This window comes from Austrofundulus limnaeus, unplaced genomic scaffold (assembly GCF_001266775.1).
Source record: "Austrofundulus limnaeus strain Quisiro unplaced genomic scaffold, Austrofundulus_limnaeus-1.0 Scaffold1, whole genome shotgun sequence".
In the NCBI taxonomy this organism is placed as follows: domain Eukaryota; kingdom Metazoa; phylum Chordata; class Actinopteri; order Cyprinodontiformes; family Rivulidae; genus Austrofundulus; species Austrofundulus limnaeus.
In genome coordinates, this window is record NW_013952403.1 from 3929074 (window position 1) to 3950083 (window position 21010).

Consider the following 21010-nt stretch of genomic DNA (forward strand, 5'->3'; position numbering starts at 1 on the left):
CTGTAATACTAGACCTGTACTGTAATACTAGACCTGTACAGTAATACTAGACCAGTACTGTAGTACTAGACCTGTACAGTAATATTAGACCCGTATTGTAATACCAAACCTGTACTGTAATACTAGACCCGTACTGTAATACTAGACCCGTACTGTAATACTAGACCAGTACTGTAATACTAGACCTGTACTGTAATACTAGAATCATACTGTAATACTAGACCTGTACTGTTATACTAGATCAGTACTGTAATACTAGATGCGTACTATTATACTAGACCAGTACTGTAATACTAGACCTGTACTGTAATACTAGAATCATACTGTAATACTAGACCTGTACTGTTATACTAGATCAGTACTGTAATACTAGATGCGTACTATTATACTAGACCAGTACTGTAATACTAGACCTGTACTGTTATACTAGACCAGTACTGTAATACTAGATNGTACTGTTATACTAGACCAGTACTGTAATACTAGATGCGTACTATTATACTAGACCAGTACTGTAATACTAGACCAGTACTGTTATACTAGACCCATAGGGTTATACTAGACCTGTACTGTAATACTAGACCTGTACTATAATACTAGACCTGTACTATAATACTAAAGCTCAGTGCCACAATCTGAAGTTTTAATTGTTCTTTATTATTCATATACGTATCTGTGATTACTGATGCACATAAACACAGCACAATGATCTCCATGATTCATCTTAACACTCGTTCAGGTCACACATCGGCACCAGATGCCCCCAAACTAGACCACAATGCTTTGCACAAAGCAAAGACGGCGGTATGTGCCACATGGTCCATGATGGGAACATGTTTTGGCAAAGAACTGAACAGCTGTATGAATCCTGTCAGAAGAAAACTGGAAGAGCAGTTGACTGGTTTAGGTCACAAACAGTTGATGGGTGCATAAATGACTGATAAAGTGAAATGTATCTAAATGAGCTTGAACACTTTTATCTTCTCTCACACCTAGATGCATCTACAGAGACTGAACAGTACAAATCTCATGGGATCTGGCAGGAAGATGTTTCCATGTTGACTTACTGGTTCTGTACTTGGGCTGACATGTTATCTGGAGACCAGAAACTTCTAAGGTGCAATGATCAGTCAGGAGAGCTTGCCAAGGAATGGTCACTGTTATGCTGCTCACAAAGCCCTCCACTATCTCCAGGGGAGCCCCAATAGACTCCAAAAGCTCGTTGACCGCCTGTAAAGTTCATAAAAGAAGCAATCAGTTATGACTGAAGAGACACAAAAAGGGGAAAAGACATGAAAATAACTGGTTTTATGTTTGTCACAATATAAGCGGCTGTAGACAAATAAAATTAATAAATATTATATTATAACCACAATATAATCAAAATATTTTAACCAGCACCATGCCCAAAAATCACAATGTTTACACACCTGCTGCTGCACAATCATTAGTACTGTTACTATTCATTGTAATTATTCAACTGTACAATCATTTGCACTACTACTCTGCTGTAATTGCACATCTGTGTTTCTTGTCTACATTGTGATACTTCACTTTACAGTGATTGGTCTGTTGAGATCGTTTTGCACTGAAAACAGGCAATTTCTGATTCCTAATGTCAGATTCTGATAGTCTACTGTCTCTAAAACAAAACATATCATTTTCTATTCTTGCACAATTCTTGTAGTTGTATGGCTAGTCAGTGTTAATTCTTGTTTTGTGTGTACTATCTATAGTTTGTAAAGTAACTTGTGTGTGAAACTGTACTGATGCTGCTTTGACACCTGAATTTCCCCTCGGCGGTACAATAAACTCTATTCTATTCTATTCTATTCTATTCTATTCTATTCTATTCTATTCTATAAATAGTTCACTCTGCAGATTGGAAATGAATGCCTCAGACATTAAAAGATAAGACTGCTAGTAGAGGAGGGGGACGTGTTTATTTCCTCGAAGAAATGCGAGCCAGGCTGAAAACATGACGCTGGAGATTGTTGTTGAACTCGAGAGCAGTTGCGAAACAGTCAAGTGTCCTGGAACCCCACAAGAACACAAGACTGACCGCGGCTAGGAGTTGATAGCCAACAGTCTCTTTTGCCACAAACTCACCCACACGTCGAGGTTGATGTCCTTGATGACCCCGTTGCCGTTGTACAAGTCCAAGCCCAGCTGGTCCAGGCTCAGTCGCTCCTGCAAAAAGTGACCCAGGTAGTGCTGCAAGAGGTACCGACAGGCCCGCTTCTTGATGGAGCCTGACCAGGGGAAAAGCCACCGAGACATAGGGCCAGAGAGAGCGGGGAGAGGGAGCGGAGAGGAGGCTGAGGAGAACGAGTGCGATGACAGCCCTCTGGTAACGGCATAACAGACTAGAACAAAGTGTGCAAAAACTAGGAATGAGCCACAGCTAGCTAAACGGCTAAGGAAGAGGTAAACCCGTAACTGTAGTTCTCCCCTTTTGGCTGGACACAAAGACTACAAAACCCTTCGTGTCAGGACCGAAAAGACCCCTGCGCTAAGTGAGAAAGGCTTACTCCAACCGAATGTAGCTTTCTCGCTTCATGCTTTTGTTTCGTTTCTGTCGAATACGAGCGACAAGTCCTGTTGGTGCGTACCTCTTGTTCGGGGTTGTTTATTGTTATCATACGCCAACTACTGGTATGAGTGTGCGTGCGCCTTGCGTCACAGTGACGACGGCAAAACCCGGAAGCGGGGCCAACAAAATAAAAGCAATCTGATAAATGTAATAGAACTAGATTATTCATTATTTCCAGAGAATCGCTCTTAAAATATTCAGTAGTTCAAATGTTCTGATGCATCTCAGTAATCCAAGTAGAAAAATCAAAAAGAAAAAAAAAAAAAAAAAAAAAACAAGTAGGTCCTCCGAACGGGTTCTACTTTAATGAAACTTTCAGCTCTCCTCCAAGAGACCAGTCTGCAGGTGAACTCATCCACCTCCACATTGTGGACAGATTGGTCACATGCAAACATCAGCCAAACAATAGGTCGTTAGTGCCTTGATTGGCTCTATTGTTCATCACCTGACTATCATTGGGGCCCTGATTCAAACATTTTCAAGTTTTTTTTTTTCAAACAAGTATAAAAACAAAAAATAATGTAGCAAGTTCTTATTTGAAAGGAAATGGGAGGAAGTACAAACTTGTTTAATCCCACTTTTTTCAGAAGTCAGAGGTTTCATTTTCTTTAAAAATTCCAAGATTAATATTTGTGTATAAAAATGTGATGCATGAAAAGCAGGAAGTTTGCGTAGATGTATATATAAATTGCCAATAATTTGTGGATAATTTCTTGTCATTATCAAATTATTTAATAGCTAAAACAGTCATTGATTTAATATAAATTTGCATTTCAATCTGTTCATTTTTTTTAACCACAAGCATGAAATGCACATGCAAATTAAATCAGTTTTATACCTTTTAATGTAGAATTGACATCCCGAAAATATAATAAAATGTTTAGTAGGTCACCTCTGCTTTCAACCAGATCTTAGATTTACTTTAAATTGCAGTTTGTTCTTCTTGATGCACATTTTCCTGCCGAGCAATAACAGTGATATTCCAAATTGCATTTGTAGTCCCCACAAGGACATTTTATTTTTTCTTTCATATTTTTTAGACTGAAGTGACATGTATCCATTTCCCAAAATATAATTTTATTGTTCAACATATAACAACAAATCCAGATTAATAACTTTAAACCATTTGTCAAATGCATTTATTCTTAACATATTGACTAGTGTCTATACAAAAGGAGGCAATATGTGATGGTACAATGACACAAACAGTATCAGTCCTCAGGTCAAAAAAAAAATGCAATGTAGCTGTTAAAACAACAATTAACACAAGTCAACTTTACCTAATTTTGTAAATAGAAAAATAAGGGCTAGAATACAAGAAAACTTGAGCTATAAATAAAAAAAGAAAGAGCTGGTTCTATTTCACAGGAATTTTACAGAATTCTTCATTTTATGAAGGCCACATCTGGGATCTTGCCTTCTGCCTGTAGAGAGAAAAACAACGGGCCTTGGCTTAATAATGGTTTTTATGTGATGACAAACATGTAGAGAAAAAGATGATCATCACCTTTAACTGTGTGAAAATCTGTGCTGCTCGGTTGAAATCCCACTCATTATCCTGCAGACACCTGTGACAGACAGAGTTGAAATAAATCAGCTGCATGCTTGTTTAAATATTAAACATTTTAAATCTGTTAAAATATATTATAAAAGCCATACTTTTGTGACCATTCCAGGTTCATGCCAGACTTCAGAGAGAAGGCTGTGAGCATCTCTTGCTGTGGCGCTGTGAGGGTTGGGACGGGGCTGGAAGATGGAGTTGGTGCTGGAGCCACAAAGGCCCGGCGGATCTCCTCTGTTGTAGCCATTCGGATGAAAAGCTGATCGTTGACGATGCATAAACTGTGAGGGCAGAAAATAGGCAGATGTTACAGATTAAAAATGTTCTGCCTTGGCAGGCATAGTTGGACTTTCCCCAAACTATTCATTTGTCGTATTTGTCGCCGCCTAAGTCTATCTAAAAGCTTCTTACACTCACCCAGAACTCCCTGCTGGGACTGTGATGAAAACCCGAGAGAAGGCCATGGTGGACTCTCTGGATTTTCCATCAACAACAACTGAAAGACAAATGAGACAAAACAAAAATCATCATCCCTTTTATCCCCGACAGAAAAAACTAAATGTTTATGACGACCATAAAACTCACCCTCTTTAAAGACTCCACTCACTGTGAACGATAGTAGTGTGTTCTGGGAAAAGAAAAAAAAATTGCAGTTAGAACAGGACAAGGGAGGAAAAACGTAATTGTAAGCAGTGCACTATTAAATAAGCATCTACTCACTGTGTAGGTGTTCACATCTACTGTAAAGGAAGCAATGTCATGCTGTGTTTTTGGAAGCTCGTTGATGAATGCCACAACGTTCAGTCGAGTGTGTTTGAGCAACCGAAACCTCATCGCTAAAGGAAAATAAAAACCAAAAACACACCATTAGGCACCTAAAACAAAACTATTTTCCAAATACAACTTGTGAAGAAGAACTCACTAGAGTCTTTGATCCTCTTTAGATTTCGACTGTCTTTACAATACTCCCCCAGACTGCTCCTAAACACCACAGTACAAACAAAATGATTATGTAAATGCTGCTAAAACACAGTTTGTGGTAAATTATTATAAGTGTGTGTTTATGTTTTTACCTGGAAGGGTTCTGTGTGGAGTAAGGTGTAGTGATAGATAAAGAAGCACCATCATGATAAGCATCCAGAAGTGGCTGTCTGTCCCCCGAGTCATATATACTGTAGTACCTGCAACAGTCACATGTTAGTGCTACTATATACACTGCTGAGTTCTCTGTCCCATGTACAGTTAAGTCCATATCTATTTGGACCCGACACAAAGTTTTTTTTAACCTGTTTACTAAAAACATTGAAGTTATAGTTATATAATGGACAGGGACGTAAAGTCCAGAATTTCAGCTTTCATTTCAGGGTATCCACATTAAAATTGGATGAAGGGTTTAGGAGTTCAGCTTCTTAACATGTGACCACTCTGCCTTTAAATGGACACAATTGGACAATTGACTCGAAGGTTATTTCATGAGCAATTTCTTCTTTAAAGGCAAATAAAGCTAAAGCAAACCAGGAGTTTATTAAAGCAAAGAAGTGGAATATTCATGAATGGTCAAGTCAGTCACTTGATCTCAACCTAACTGAGCATTTCACTTGTTAAAGACTAAACTTCAGAAAGAAAGACCCACTGTTATGGACTAATTATCTATCTGTTTCACCTTGAAGCTGTCCAGTATTCATATATCTCATGTTCAATGTTAATCTGTGTTGGCCCAGACGTCAGGACTCCGCAACGGACTGAACTCTCTTGTTTGATAAGAAACTCTTTGAGCTGAGAGCCCTGTGATAGGACAGTACATTAGTCGATCTGTGATTGGTTATAAGCACGTCATATGATGTTATCATGGTGTATATTATTGGCTGCTTTCCGTTGACATGTCAGCGACAAACCGACAGAGCTTCCTGATTGAGTCYTGTTTGTTTGTCGCTCAGAATTAAATCATTATTTACGACCATACACGCAGACTTTCTGTGCATTATTCAAACGTGTTTCTGCATTCTTGGTAAAACATGCGACGACACCCACAAACAGCAATTGAAACCTGCTGCAGTAAAAGCCTGGAAGCTTTAAAAAGGAGGAAACAGCATCTGGTGACGTCCGTGAGTTCAAGACTTTCAGGCAGTCATCGCCAACAAAGGGTTTTCAACCAAGTATTAGAAATGAACATTTTATTTACAATTTTTTAATCTGTCCAATTACTTTTGAGCCTCTGAAATGAAGGGATTGTGTTTAAAAGATGCTTTAGTTCCTCACATTTCTAAGCAATCATTTTGTTCAACCCACTGAATTAAAGCTGAAAGTCTGAACTGCAACTGTATCTGAATTGTTTTGTTCAAAATCAGTTGTGGTAATGTGCAGAACCCAAATTAGGAAAATGTCTCTGTCCAAATACATATGGAGCTAACTAAAGTTTATAGAACATTTTAAAACTTACTGCTGCAAAAAGCGAAGGATGAGCGCCTTGATTTCATCTGAGCCAAAGTAGCTCCCCTGAATGAGAAAGCAAAAACAAATATAAAACAAACTTCAGATGCAACAAATAGAGATTATTCAAAAACGAGGACTGAGGAATATGTTGCAATTGGTCAATTGACCTAAACACACTTTCAGATTCCTGCTTTTTAAGCTACATTTTGATACCAGGATCATCCTGATCCACAGATTTGTCTTCTTAATCCTATTTTAGGTTATTCTAATGAATTTTTATGTCAATTTAAAGAAGAAACCTTAAACAATATTTATATATTAACCTTTTTTTAATTAAGCAAATTCCACACAAGGGAGGCCTGAAGACAACCTACTGTAAATGTTTTTGGTCTGTGGGAAAAGCCTGAGTACCTGGAGAAAACCCTTGCAAGCACAAGGAGAATATGTAAACTCCACACAAAAAGACCCAAGGTCTAAACCCAAGACCTTCTTGTTGTGAGCCCTCAGTGCTAACCACTGTACCATTGTGCTGCCACAGCAACCCAATATTTGGATGCTAACATTTACCAGCTGCAGGGAAAATTACAAATATTTAAGGGTTTTCTGCTCAAAATCATGTTTTTTGTAACTACAGCTCAAAAACAAAATATTATAATCCAGATTTTTCATTAAAATAACCTGTAAATAAGGCATTTATTCACTATATTTTGAAAAAAATGCAATTGTTGCAAACATTTTAACCAATGCACTATAGCTCTCTATTTCTCCACACCACTTTAATCCTCAGTTCGAAGTGATGGGTCACATATTACATGTAATACTGTAAACTTGATTGCATCATTTTGAGTAAAACTACACAAAATTAAATGAGCCAACCTTGGCGGGAGGGATTGTAGTTGGTGTTTCAACATCAAACCCAATCGGTGGAGGAAGATCATTACCATCCTGACAAGAAATGACAAAGGTGAGAAGATCTGCATGATAGGTCTGTTAGACTGTAATCAAGTGCTTTAAAACTTTAGCTCTACATACCAGTTTGAGAAGCCGGGGAAACCTCTCCCGCACAGCACTGGTACACAAGAACAAAACCAAGAAAGTTATCATCCCAAACCACCAGTAAATAAATAAAACACCAATGAATAAACAAACACTCGCTACTAAAGATACCACTGCCAGTAACACCTGCTGATTTACCATTGTCTTTTCAATTTACTACGTTTTGGGGGAATACATTTATGTATTGATACACAAACCTTTCAGCTAGTGCCACAAGGTATTTTATCTTTTATCAAATTACATGTGAATCCACAAACTAACATACATGCCATAATCCTCCTTTCAGTTTCAAGCTGTGCCTTCTCAGTTCTCCCACCCCAAAGTGTACTTACCAGCAGGTATACTCACGCTCTCCCCACAACATGGTGATACACACAGATCTGACACGGGAGAGCAACACAAGCACACTTTTCTAGGAGTACACACATACAAACATGCCACCAGCTGCCAGACTGTGCTGGAAACCAGAGTGCACATCCACTTTGAATTAGTAAAATAAAGAGGTTATATGCATGGCTGGGAGAGAGGTGGTTACCGCCAGAGATGTGTTAATTTCCCCCTCAACCCAAACTCTGGCCAAGATGTTTGGGAACAGATGTCACCGATAAATACAAAACAAGGCCTTGGTAACAAAGCAAGATTTAGAGACAAATGGCCAACATTCAGAGTCACTATCTATTGATCGTGCAAGATGTTTTGTCCAGGTCTGCACCTTTAATTAACAGCAAAGAAAGAGGATCAGAACAGGGATGGAAAAAGGACAGCAGGTTTCAAAGTGAGCTGGACCCAGCAGTCCTGCCGATCATCATGTTTTTCCCTATTTTGAAAAACAGATGGTTTATATGAAGAGATGGCACAGCTCTTTGTGTACCTGGATTTGCTTTAGGCTCTTATCTACATTATTATTATTATTAATATTGTTTTTGTTATTATTATTATTAATATTGTTTTTGTTATTATTATTAGAGTTTTTGTTGTTGATTTTGACCCAAGCCTGTGTTACAAAATGGCTTGGAGAATATTAAGAACTTTACTGTAGAGACAACACTCAGATCTCTCTGTTTATTGTGGAGTTTTTTTTCCTTTATTTCCTTCTGTAGTGATCACGGTCTTTGGAAACTGGAGGAGGAAGCTTTTTCCTTGTTTGCTTCCATTCAGCACTTTTTGTTTTAACTGAACTTTTACTTTCCAGTTCAGGACACATTCCTTTCTGATGTATTTGACAAGTTTTTTGCCAACATCTCCATTCATTGAAAAGCAGAGGCCTCCTGCAGATGGACAGATTAACCACAGCGGAAGAGACCATTTGTTTGTTTTTCTCCTCTGCCTCGTCTTTGCCCCTGTTGTTGATAAAATAAGCCGCTCCTCCTCAGCCCAACAGCTTTGCCTGTGTAGTCCCGTACTTCCAGCTGCTTGCCTTGCTTTCAGTGAGTCCGAGCTCACAGGGACCAAGGCCGAGTAATCGTGACTGTGCCTGCCTTAGGTTGTCCCGAGGTTTGGAGGTGGGATCTTACCCGTCATGGGCTATCCAGCCTTCCATACTCGCCTGCTACAGGAGCCGAGTGGGCACTGATTCCATGAGGGGAGGGAGTGGAGGAATCAATGGCTGTGCGTCATCTTTGACTCATCCAAACATTTCTCAGGATGATCAAGAATTTTCCTTCACGACAGCACATATATGATTATTCAGTGCTGTTAAAAGGATAATTTCACCATTTCGGTCGCTCTTCACAGTACATTTTATCAGAGAGTCATGCTCAGATACTGTTATATTTAACATTAGGAAATCTAGGCTGTTTTTAAAGCAGTTCAAGACATGAATGTCAGCAGGGGAGTGCTGGGTAGAGCATCACTAAGAACCGTAAAACCCAGAACAAAGCAAAAAATAAATAAGAATTAAAAAGAAAAAAGGTGCTCCACAGAGAAGCTAAAAACTGGCAGGGAGAAGATTAAATTAAAGAGAAGTTTAATCAAACTGAAAAGGAAACAACATTAAATTAATCTGATGTTTCATGTCCTCTCAGAAAATATGTTAAGTTTGCAGCGTGAAAAGAAAATGTTAATTATCAAGTAGGAAGAAAAGCAATAAACAAAAAAACTTTACTGTATAAATAAATTAAATGGGACATGCATGTCGGTACGTGTGTGGGTTACAGAAAGTACATAAACTTGATGCTGGTAAATCTTTACGAATTTAAAAATGTATATATTTAATTTGACATTTCCTTTACTTTGGACACTAAAAGATGCGAGCGGGGTTGTTTAGGAGATAAGAAGTACACAGAAGGTTATCTAAGTAAAACAACTTATTATATAGTTTTGTTTTTCAGCAAATCAAAACCAGAAAAACTGTTCTGTTAACGTCAGATATGCTCAATTCAAAAGTTCATTCTTCTCAGAAAATGCATCCAGTAATAAAGCCATTTAAACATTACTTTAAAATGGCTCACTGATGCAACCTCTTTCTCTACAGGTGAACTGACACCCTCAGACACAACACTTATTGCTCTCTGTTAAAAAGGTTTCTTCTCAACTCCCACAATTGCTGACTGACCTGATGTACGCAGCCTGGTCCTTAAAGAGATCACACAGAGGGTTCCTGTTCAGCCACAGCTCCACCAGCTTCAGGTCTTTCACTTTCTCCAGCTCCCGGTCTGTCTTCAGCTAAAGGTTGGTGTGAGTGGAAGTAATATTATTAAAACAATCATGGTAATGATGGAAATTCATTATTCTGCAACTGAAGCAGCTAGTCTTACCTCATTGTGCGACAGGTTGAGGGCCTTGAGATTGGGTGCTTTGTTAACCAAACCAGCGAGGTCGTCCAGTTTGTGAATACGGTTGTTACTCAGATTCAAACACGTCAGCTGAAAGGTGAGAGAAAACTGGTGAGCAAAGTTAAATGGCTGCACTACATTCTCAGCACAAGAAATTATAATAAATCTCTGCTTCTATGAGAAGAAACCAAACTGACCACTAATATTTATATATTTTTTTTTACCTCAGGTATGTTTTCTTCAATGATCTTAAGGACAGCTTCCATGTTTGTCTTCCTGTTCAAGATGACTTCAATGTTCTGGGACACCAAGTCTGTCAAAAAATTGGAATTATAAACAAGAATATGCAAGTATAAAAAAAACTACATAAGATAAAGGACAAGTTAAAAGGCGTGCGGAAGATGGACCGAGTTATATCCAGAAAAACACAATAACTTTCAACTGAGAGCTTTATAAATAAATAAATAAATAAATAAATAAATAAATAAATAAATAAATAAATAAATGTATCCTATATGTTTGTGTTACGTACCTGGGTCCATTCGAATGTTGTTCAAGTCCAATGCTTGCTGGGAGCCATCGAAACGTTTTGCCATGCATTGCTGTTCAGAATAAACAACCAATTCAAGATGTGTTATTAAAATGTTTAACATGTTGACTGTTCCTCATCATGAAAAGCTCAAACATGCTCGACTTAAACCTTTGTCTTAATTAGCAGAAGCCTGATAAAATGTAAACCACATTTTAGTGAGTCTTCAAGAAGTTTTTCAAAATCAAAGCACTGTCAGAAAGATGATCAGAAACTCACTTTCAGATGTTCTAAGTGTTGGGGCTTCAGGTCAGACTGGAGGAAGGCTGGCGGATTACTTGGGTTAACGTGTACTTCCACCTTAAAAAACAACAGATTAAAAAACAATAATTACAGACATACTGTTGAGTTTTTAAAGGGGCTATATCATGTAAAATCAACTTTGAGTTTTATATTATGTTATGATGTTATCCTCTCATCAAAAACATGCTTTAAGCCTTGCTTTGACTCATTCATACAGGTCTGAGAAATCCTGTAGTGTCCTGAGGCAGCAGGCAGGGGAGCAAAAACAACAGGTTGGGACTTGAAATGCCTTTTTGGGACCATCTCTGCCTCTGGGCTGTGTCTCCAAGCTGAGCTTCCTCATCACGGAGCACACCTCCCCACCCCACACACCCCACCCATGACTCCTGCTGGCTCTAGGCAGTAACAAAGCAAACAACGGGTGAAACTGAAAGTGAAAGTGAAACTGTCTCCTGAGCTCCTAACGACTTCTCACTCAATGAAGCTCTTTTCAGATTCAAAGTACCTTTGAGGAAATGTATTTTCAGATGCCAAGTAAATTGCATCATAGCACGCGCGAATGTCAAAAAAAATGTGGCAGATTTTGTGCTGCAAGTGATGTTTTCTAGCAACACCTAAGAAGACTAATAGTCATTAAGTCAACACACCTTATATCCATCTGAGTCTGTGATCTTGTGCGAACATTTCAGTAAAGCATTGGCAGCAGCAGAATCCTCCACGTAGAAATGAACTCTGCTGTGGTCACTGTGATACTGGAGACAGAAAGGTTGATAAAATGTCAATTAGATGTAAAATACGAAGTAGGGGTGCACGATAGTTATTAGCTCAATACCAGGGAATTATGACGTCATACTTATTGGTCCGATATAACAAACAGAACCGATAATATACAGTATGTACATGTTTACCAGCACTGCTTTATTTTTATCCGTTTTGGTCAAGCCGCTTCCCGTTCGACACGACCCGAGCAACGTTCGAGTTGCGTCGGAATAAACAACTTTCTCACTAGAACAAAAATTAGAATACTGTGCTGAAAAACATTTTAAGAATTATTTATATTATTTTACCAATTAACCCAGTATGTTACATACAAACTTTATAATTATAAACATCAGAACAACTACTCCCACTTTGAGAACATGTGATGTCCGTTACCTCCTGAACGCAGCACAAAGTCCGTCTGCTAAAATGCTAACAACAACAAGCTAGCGTTCAAGAACTCATCGGGACTTAAATCATTGTCGAGGCTTTGGACAAATCAAAAATAATTGCCAGAGATGACGCAGATCTCAAGCACTTTAATGATGGAGCTTGACAAGCAGCCTTTCACCCTCCCTAAAGACCGAAGCTTTTATCTCCTTGTTAGACACAGTTTACCAGCCGAGCTGCTACTCTCTTGTGTGTCTTCCTGTAAGTATGATGCTGTCTTAATCCAGTCACACTCTCAGAAGCACTGTTTCCAGTAGAAAAATGTTTTAAATCATATATTAATAATAAGAAAAACAAATGTAATTTGAATCTAACTTGTGTTAGTGCTTTATCTATTTTGAACTTGTGGAATGACTTTTTTTCCTCTTTTGTTTAAATCTGAGATCAGTGTTAAAGGTCTTTTTATAATTAATGTGCCTTATTTAAAAAGATGGCCATTTGAGAAATTGATTTGTTTGATATACTTTAAGAAACGTTTGTTTGCTAAGAGTTTATTTCAAATACTACAATTTACAGTGTCATTTAGTTTTGGTCTTGTTTATTTGTTACGATCTTAACCAATTTTGACTAGTCTTATCTCCTGGCATGTTATCGGTTATTATCGGTTATCGGCCATTAGAAGGAGAAAATTATCCGTTATCAGTAACTTAAAATAAGTTATCGTGCATCCCTAATACAAATGTATCTAAACAGAAAACGGTGCCACAAATTATTTGAATATTACAAAACAATCATGATTCTAAACTGTATTAACCCCAGAAATGAAACAGAATCACGACAAACAGCTTACACCTACTTGTATAGGTGAGTAAGGAACTGCACAGATGTTCTGAAGAGCTGTCACCAACCATTTCTTATCGTATTTTCTTCCATGTGGTATCTGTCCAACAGAAAACAAAAACATTTAAATCATCTCCAACAAAGTTAAGATCTGCTACAATCACAGAGTCAGTGAAATATTACACACCGTTACTTTGAACCAGTTGGATTGGGACTTCAGACCACCTCCACCCCGGTCTCCTCTGGTTCCTCCTCCACCTCCCCCTCCTCTACCACCTCCTCCTTTGCCCTGTCGCTTGTCTCTGTCAAACCGCCCATCTCCTCTCCAAGGTCTTCCATATGGGTTGCTAAGAACAAAAAGACAACCAAGCCAAATTTTCAAGGTTAACCACTTGATTTTAAAAACGTACAAATACAGGGATTTAGTTTCATTCATATTACTTTAAAATCCTTCGTTTGACAAACTTTTAATTATTTTTAAAAAGTGTAGGCATTTTGTGAAAGAATCTTCACTTTACACAATATATTTAACAATAAAGTAAAGAAAAAACAGCCACATTAACAATATTTAGAACTTAAAGGAGACCAATTATGGGTCCTAGAAATGTTTATGGTATGTCTGTGGGCTATCCAGACCATGTTCATTCAATTTAATGCACAAAATAATTCTCAGATAATAAAATTTCCCATTTTCTAGTTCTGCCTGCTCTGACTTCYGTTCAGAAGAGCTGTTTATGTTAATGAGCTCTGTTGGTAACGCCCTCCAAAAATCTGTTGACATTAACTCCGCCCTCCAAAGCCAGCGTTTACGTTAGCATGGCTAATAATAGCAGAAGCTCCGTTGTACAACCATATGAGACCCTGAGGCAGAGTCGTGGTCCCAGCTTCTTTTTTTTCTCCCCTCTGCTCTGCGCTCACTCTGCATGCTGTTACCAGAGCAGGGAGCAGCAGTGGTCAAAATACCTCAGAAACTCGAACAAATAGGCTTTAACAAGGCTTTAATAAGCTAAACAATAGAGGTACATGAGAAAACGTGTTCATAACAAACGAAAAATAAATAAATAATTAAATTGTGTCCAAGCTCGTCTCGAACCCTGGGCTCCCGCTCTCTGGTCCAACACTCTACCCATTGCCCTATTGGAGGCTTGTTGTGAAATGAGCTGCGCATTGCACAACAACAACCGTAACGGCGTTTTATACTGAAGAGGTGGAGTCTCACCCGGGGGGTTGCTAGGTAAGGGGCTGAACGCAGGTTCCGGTGGGTTGTCGTACGGCTTGTGACATCATAAAATGACGGAAATATAAAACTTGTCGTTACTACACATTAAAAATACATTTACTTACAGTAAATATGCCCCTGGGTGCATTTTTTTGGTCCTAGGACTGTTTTTTTAAGAAGTACATACCCAAAGTTGAGTAAAAAAACCTTTAAAAAGTGAATTTTGCATAATCTCCTTTAAATACTTTTATTAGAATATGCAGTGTTCAAAGTGTCCTTTGATTCCAACTAATTAATAGTTAATGCTTTTTGTTATCACATAAAGCTGGAATACTTTTCTTTCTACTGAGCAGTAGATACACATTTCAGAGAAAATTCAATATTGCTTCACCTAACAAAATAACTTCATCTCGCTGTGTGTCCTGAAACAAAAAGCTAAAACTGTTTAAAGAAAACCACACAGCCGCACTGTGTACTTCACAAATAACAGACACTACAGTTGAAACCACCTGGAAAGTCCGGTGCAGTCTGAGCCAGGACAACAGAACTGTAACTGTGTTAGTCATACTGTCAGAGTGGAATCTTCAGGCTTAAAACCAAAGCAGCTTAACAGCTTTATCAATAGCTACCTTCATGTTTAACAGCCTGCAGCTGTGTCTGAAATGTTCCTGCACAAGAACTTTAATTTGCACGAAATAAATCAACAAATCAGTTCAGACAAATAGAATGACAGACAAGTTTTTCTTTAAACTGAGCTCAACTTCTATTTTGGTCGCAACTTCAGGTTTTTTCTTCTTGAGGATGGTAAATCAAAAGAAATTGTCATGCACAAAAACTTGACAACTTTTATTTTTATTATTAACTGCAGCAGTTATTGATTCGGTTTCAGTGCTGTTGAAATAGATCAACATCCACCTAGCCATAGATAGACAAGATGGGTTGACAGACAGCCTTATAGTTTTGTCTACTCATTTGCTGAGGAATAATGTATTTAAAAAGAAAAGAACATGCGTACTACAGCTTTTAAAAATAAGTAATAAGCCTAATTGTTCTGTTTTAACTAACAAACAAAACTACATGCAATAAAAATGAAAATCAACACTTACAATCTGTTCTGGGAGCTGCTGTCTTGTGAGTTGTCACTCATTGTCACATCCCCGTCTCCATCATCCAGCCTGGCTCGTGGTCCAGGACCTCCAAACCCGCCCGACTGGTTCCCTCGCCGGCGGTCTCTGCGGGGCCTGTCAAATGCCCGACCCTTGTGAGAGCCTCTGCCTTTGCGGTTGCGAAACGGTAAGGTTCTGTCATCATGCTCTGTGCAGAGAAACAGACTTTTTAAAAAGTTGAAACAAGCTGTTTATTTTATACCATTTTCTCTCTCTATGGAAGAAACACAAAAGATTGTTCACCAAAAAAAAGGATCAGCATTTTGTTTATTAAATTCCACCTTCATCCTAGACATCTTTAGTGTTGGACAAACTTTTCAAAAGTTATTCAAACCTTATAGTGTGGCAGGGCCTTTAGCAGCAGAAATAACAAGAACACAGACAGCTCACAAAAACAAACAATAGACAATCTTCTGTAAACAAGATGGGTGGGTTCTGTATCAGTAACTAAACAAAAAATAAATGTAGCAACTAAAATGCTCAACTCGATAAATACTGTATATATGAACCAAAACGCAACATTTGAACAAGTGATGAATAGAAATTGAATCAATCAAGAAAGAGGACGATGTAATGTTTTAGGGGGAAAGAGGAGTTTCTCTGTGGGAAAAATGGTGAAAAGTTGCTGTAAAGTACTGCACATCTCACATAAAAATATCCAGAGAAAAAATATTTCACAGGGAGAAATGTTTAGAGACCAGACAGGCATGTCATTCTGCCCTCTGCAGACCCCCAGGTTGGGGAGGGGGGGACATCAACCTCACCTGTTGACAAAATCTGGTTGTCCGCAAAACATTTTGGTTGTCCAAAAAGATATAAAAATGTAATTTAATAAGTAGGTTATATTGTTAAGCAGTCAGGTTGACAGTTTCAGGAGCTGCTCGAGTAAAACCTCCTCCTCCTCCTCATTCTCTTCTATGAAATAGACCAAAAATCAACATCCAATATCCATAGCTTTCTGCTTACAGTTCAAACATTTTCATTTAAATAGGAGTATTCTGTCTACTTGACCTTATTAAAAGTCACAGTTTAGTGTTCTTAGGACTGAAGACAGAGAGATTTTTAAACAGCTCTTCTATCATTTTAGTGTTTTCAACTGAGGAGCTTTGATATATTTATTTTAAAAATATATATAGCAGAGGAAGTTCTCTGCACAGAAAAAAATAATTTACTTTTAATGTTTGTTTTTTTAGCCAAACTGACAAGTTTCTCCACTAAAATTATTGTGTAATTTAAAGGCACTGAAACACCTGGTTAAATTTAGAAGATATTTCTGATTGATATTTATGACAAGCACCTGAAGCTGACTCGGAGAACTGTGATTTTAAAGTCAAAAGTAGACATGGCCCCCCAATTATCATACCATTAACATACCTCTGGTGTGATAAAAAGTTGTCCCGTTGACATAATTTAAAAACTGATGTATAGTTTCAAGTCTCTACTTTTGAAACTATTTGTAAGAGGTTGTCTTTCCAGACAGAGTGATTGAAAACAGTCATATGAATCAATCCTGTGACATTCTAGTGTTGTCATCATGCATCAAGTTGTAATGTCTCCTCATGTTTATGCAACATTCCTAAACATCTGACTAAATGTGATACACAGAAAATATTTTACATTACAAGCTAAAAACTGCTTCTGAACAGCACTATTTCCCCCCCACAAAAAAATAGGTTGATGACTAGGGCTGCCACGACTAATCGATTAAAATAATCGATGACTAATTTAATAATCGATTAATCCTTTTCTTTTTTTGTTGTTGTTCTTTACTTTGTTTTTCTCTCCAAACTGCTTTGACACCTTCCACTGCCACATCTGCCTTTCTGTCCTTGACACACATGCACAGTAGTGGTAACTGGGGTAGGCCGTGGACGTCACAAGACATTATACAGACAGGCTCTGGTATCATGGCTACCCAGCAACGGAGCTCAAAAGTGTGGGATCATTTTAAGAATATGAAAGAGAAACCTGTACAATATCTGCAGAGCAGAACTTGCCTTCCACAAAAATTATTTTTAGTTAGCATATAGCTAAAATCTAACGATGGTTATATAATAGCAGCTGCATTCTGACGTGATAAGCTGTATGTTTTATATTCAATTAACATATGATCCGATTAGTCGACTAATCGAATAAATAATTGGTGATTAATCGATTATTAAAATAATCGTTTGTGGCAGCCCTATTGATGACATAACACTGACTTGAAGAATATTTATAAGCTTATCCTAATATGGAAATAAAAGAAAAACCAATACTTTTCCAGTCTGTATAACCCTGCACGCAGATATTTGTTTCTCCAATAATATTATCTCCTACAGCATAAACGTTAAAATAAGTTCTTCAGGTTTCGACTTATATTTAGAGCACATATTTTTAAAGGCCCTCCACATGTCGACGTGCTGCTCCTCATAGAACTCCTCTCTGCCCGGTCTATTTTTGCACTATACACAACATTTACTATACTAGTATTTAAATATTGACATAAAACTTGTCAGCTTTAATAAAACACTGATTTTAACAAACTATTATAAAAAAATATATACCAATCAGACGTCCTGTGTGAGCCGAGGACTACTTGTTACCTGTTTGGACCAGGAAACCTTCGTGTGTGACCTCTCTCTTCACCATAAACTCTTCACAGTCTGAAGATAAATGGTAACAACAACAAAGGAGATAAAAGGTTAGCTTTAAACGGAACAGGTTTCTTACCATTGTAGTAGTGCCCGCCGTCCGCCATGTTCAGTGTGAAGGTGAAAAAAGGAAAACAGCCCTGGCGTGAGAAATACTACGCGGACTTCTTTTGTCCTTCACATAAACATTTGCGACACTCAAAACAACTCAAGACGTGCCAATCGGTTCTAGGTAAAAAGAACAAAACAAAGTGAGCTACGTAAGCACTGGTGGTCACGTCTTTCGCTAGCCGATAGCTTAGCTTAGTTAGCTAGCTTCTGCTAACAAGCGAGGAGACACGACGACGGAAGTAAACCTTACCGACGTTTTTACTTCCGGTTTAAAAATGCACTGGGTATTTAAAATTAATTTTATTTACAATAAAATAAGCAAAAGATAAATTTACAAACATTTGTTTGCCATATTTACTTCGAAAAGCTGTAGGATCGCTTTCATTATAATTAGTCTATAATAAACCATTCTTAGTACTGTGCTAAAATAATTTCTAATACTTTTTGTTTATATTTGTAATTTTTCTTTTTAATATTTCTTTGCTCTGACTTGAGTTAAATTCTTCCTCTGCACATCTTCATGTCATATATTTACATATGGTAAAAAACACATCAGTTTTAATCCTACAGTTTGCCATTAAACTAAAATACTGCAACAACCTGAACAAAAGATTTTGTAAAGCCCATTCACAAATTACAGCAGAGACTTTTTAATACTTGCTTAAACTGGAGCAGGTTGGAAAAGTACTCTACAAATGTCTCAGTAAATTATTTTAATCCTCTTGGTAGAAATTATGGCGTGTCAAGTGGAAAATTAACACATTTGGTGGATTTTTGTGAATCCTCCCTAAGTCTCATTAGTTTGTACTTTTTCTCCATTCCTACAAGCCTTTGTTAGATATTATCTTTGTTATCTATGCTTTAATTGTGGTGTGATTCCTAATGAAGTTTGCTACATACATTAGGGCTGCTCAATTATTACAAAAATTATAATTACAATTTTTTTGATTGAAATTGAGATCTAGATTATTTAACAAAAAGATTCATTGACTTTTATAACATGAGTCTATTGAACATAGACAATGGATGTTAAACAATGTTTCCCTAAGGATTTCAAATATTTTTGAAAGAATTAGACAAAATGAAACTTTGGCTGTGGAAGGGACCTGCAGAATCGTGCTGGCTGTGGCATTGGATTCACAACACAAAACAGTGCACGCGTAAACTGCAAACTTCGATCATTATGTTTTTATGATCATTGAAAACCCAAATCGTAATCAAGATCAAAATCTGATTAATTGCCCAGCCATAAAATACATATGCTGAAACTTAATTGTATTTAATTGAGATTTTGGACTTTACCTTTGCTCATTTAATTATGAATCTCTTGGGATGAATTGGTTGTTTTGTTTTATTTCATCTTTTTACATTTGCATGTTGTATTTTTTACATGTACTTTTATTTAGGTAGGTAATTTCATTGAGACATGTAATCTCATTTACAAGAGAGACCTGTGACTCATAGTTACACAAAAATCATAAAACATAATTTAAATGAAAACAGAGTTAAACAACTTAAGAACAAGAGCAGATTTTAATTAAGATGTGCTTAAATGAAAGTAGACCAATTTCTCACTGCCATTGATTTGACATGTAATATATGTTCTGTCAATCCTGTCATTAATACATTTCTTTTGATTTTTCTTGCCACTAGAGGCCAAATTATCTTCTCCGTAATTATGTTAATGGTAGTGTCTGAGGTGGAGCAGGATTAAAATGATGTCAGACAGTGTGCAGTTTAATTCTCCAAAACCAAATTATCTAACTTTCTTAAAGAAACCTATATTTGTCCATATGTTGAATATATCTTAATGCTTGTGGTTGACTTGATGGACAGCATATGCTGTTGTAGCATAGAAGCCAACTCCCCGACCTCTTTTACATATAAATATATATTTGAACAAATCTATACATAGTTAAGACGTATGTTTTCATAACAATCAACCGAATAAACAATTAATTAATAAATTAAATTAATAAAAATATGCTAGGAGTCGATGATTACCGTGTTTGGTTTGGTTTTTACTCCACTTACCATTGCTAACAACACGTGTCACCACGGATAAGTTCGGGTAGATTCTCCGAAACATAGTTACACGGTCCATCACCTACAAACAAGTCTCAGCCTTTAAAACAAGTCCGGTCTCGCTGTAAAATGGACAAAAACAATATAATGGACACATTGTCGTACTGGTCTAAAAATAATGAAGCTAAGCTAACTTTCCCCTCCTTCATTTTACCTGCGTTTGATGAGCGGTTGAGATTACCAGCTAACTAGATAACTAGGCTTGGACGTTAGCGCGGTGGCTATCATCATGCTGAACCCCTGGATGAAATTCGATAGTTTTGTTATTGACTAAAATATTCAGGGAAAAAATATTTAAAGCAATGTTGAAAATACTCCTACAGACTGTAGGAGTTGTTCGTGTCTCTCAGTTTGAACCGCGCGCTCATTGATTCTCCTGCAGGAACAACGGCGCCACCAGGTGGTAACGCCTGGGTGAGATCCGCAGGTGTTGCGTCAAATTCTGTAACCAGGACAGTCCCGGCTGCGGACTCCAGGGCGGGGTAATTGACACGCAATAAAACTTCCCCTATTTTTTTTTAAATAATAAAAAAATAATTGTGTGTGTGTGTGTGTGTG

The 21010-nt window shown here is 37.5% G+C and overlaps 2 protein-coding genes across 3 annotated transcripts in view; both read right to left on the bottom strand.

Annotated features, from left to right (window-relative positions):
- atg2a (autophagy related 2A) overlaps nucleotides 1–2660 on the bottom strand; it is a 30034-nt gene extending 27374 nt beyond the window's left edge. Inside the window, exons 1-2 of the mRNA XM_014005873.1 lie at nucleotides 2110–2660; nucleotides 1068–1230 (exon numbers count right to left, since the gene is read on the bottom strand). Coding sequence (XP_013861327.1) covers nucleotides 1068–1230; nucleotides 2110–2280 — 334 coding nt within the window. The 5' untranslated portion in view covers nucleotides 2281–2660. The remainder of the gene's footprint in view (nucleotides 1–1067; nucleotides 1231–2109) is intronic.
- A 989-nt stretch (nucleotides 2661–3649) lies between these two features.
- nxf1a (nuclear RNA export factor 1a) lies at nucleotides 3650–20801 on the bottom strand. 2 transcript variants are annotated; one of them, XM_014005886.1, is made up of 23 exons: nucleotides 20607–20801; nucleotides 20402–20514; nucleotides 18209–18268; nucleotides 15564–15771; nucleotides 13426–13585; nucleotides 13255–13338; nucleotides 11897–12001; nucleotides 11226–11306; nucleotides 10950–11019; nucleotides 10642–10730; nucleotides 10400–10507; nucleotides 10198–10307; nucleotides 7620–7656; nucleotides 7464–7532; nucleotides 6595–6650; nucleotides 5228–5335; nucleotides 5077–5135; nucleotides 4875–4990; nucleotides 4740–4782; nucleotides 4572–4650; nucleotides 4253–4435; nucleotides 4101–4161; nucleotides 3650–4017 (listed from the first exon to the last, which is right to left on the bottom strand). In XM_014005886.1, exons 2-23 carry the CDS (start codon nucleotides 20469–20471, stop codon nucleotides 3979–3981), a joined length of 1995 nt encoding a protein of 664 aa, XP_013861340.1. In that variant the 5' UTR covers nucleotides 20472–20514; nucleotides 20607–20801; the 3' UTR covers nucleotides 3650–3978. The 2 variants fall into 2 exon arrangements, with proteins under 2 accessions (XP_013861340.1, XP_013861347.1); XM_014005893.1 differs by lacking the exons at nucleotides 18209–18268; nucleotides 20402–20514; nucleotides 20607–20801 and adding an exon at nucleotides 18336–18602.
- Nucleotides 20802–21010: the final 209 nt, after the last annotated feature.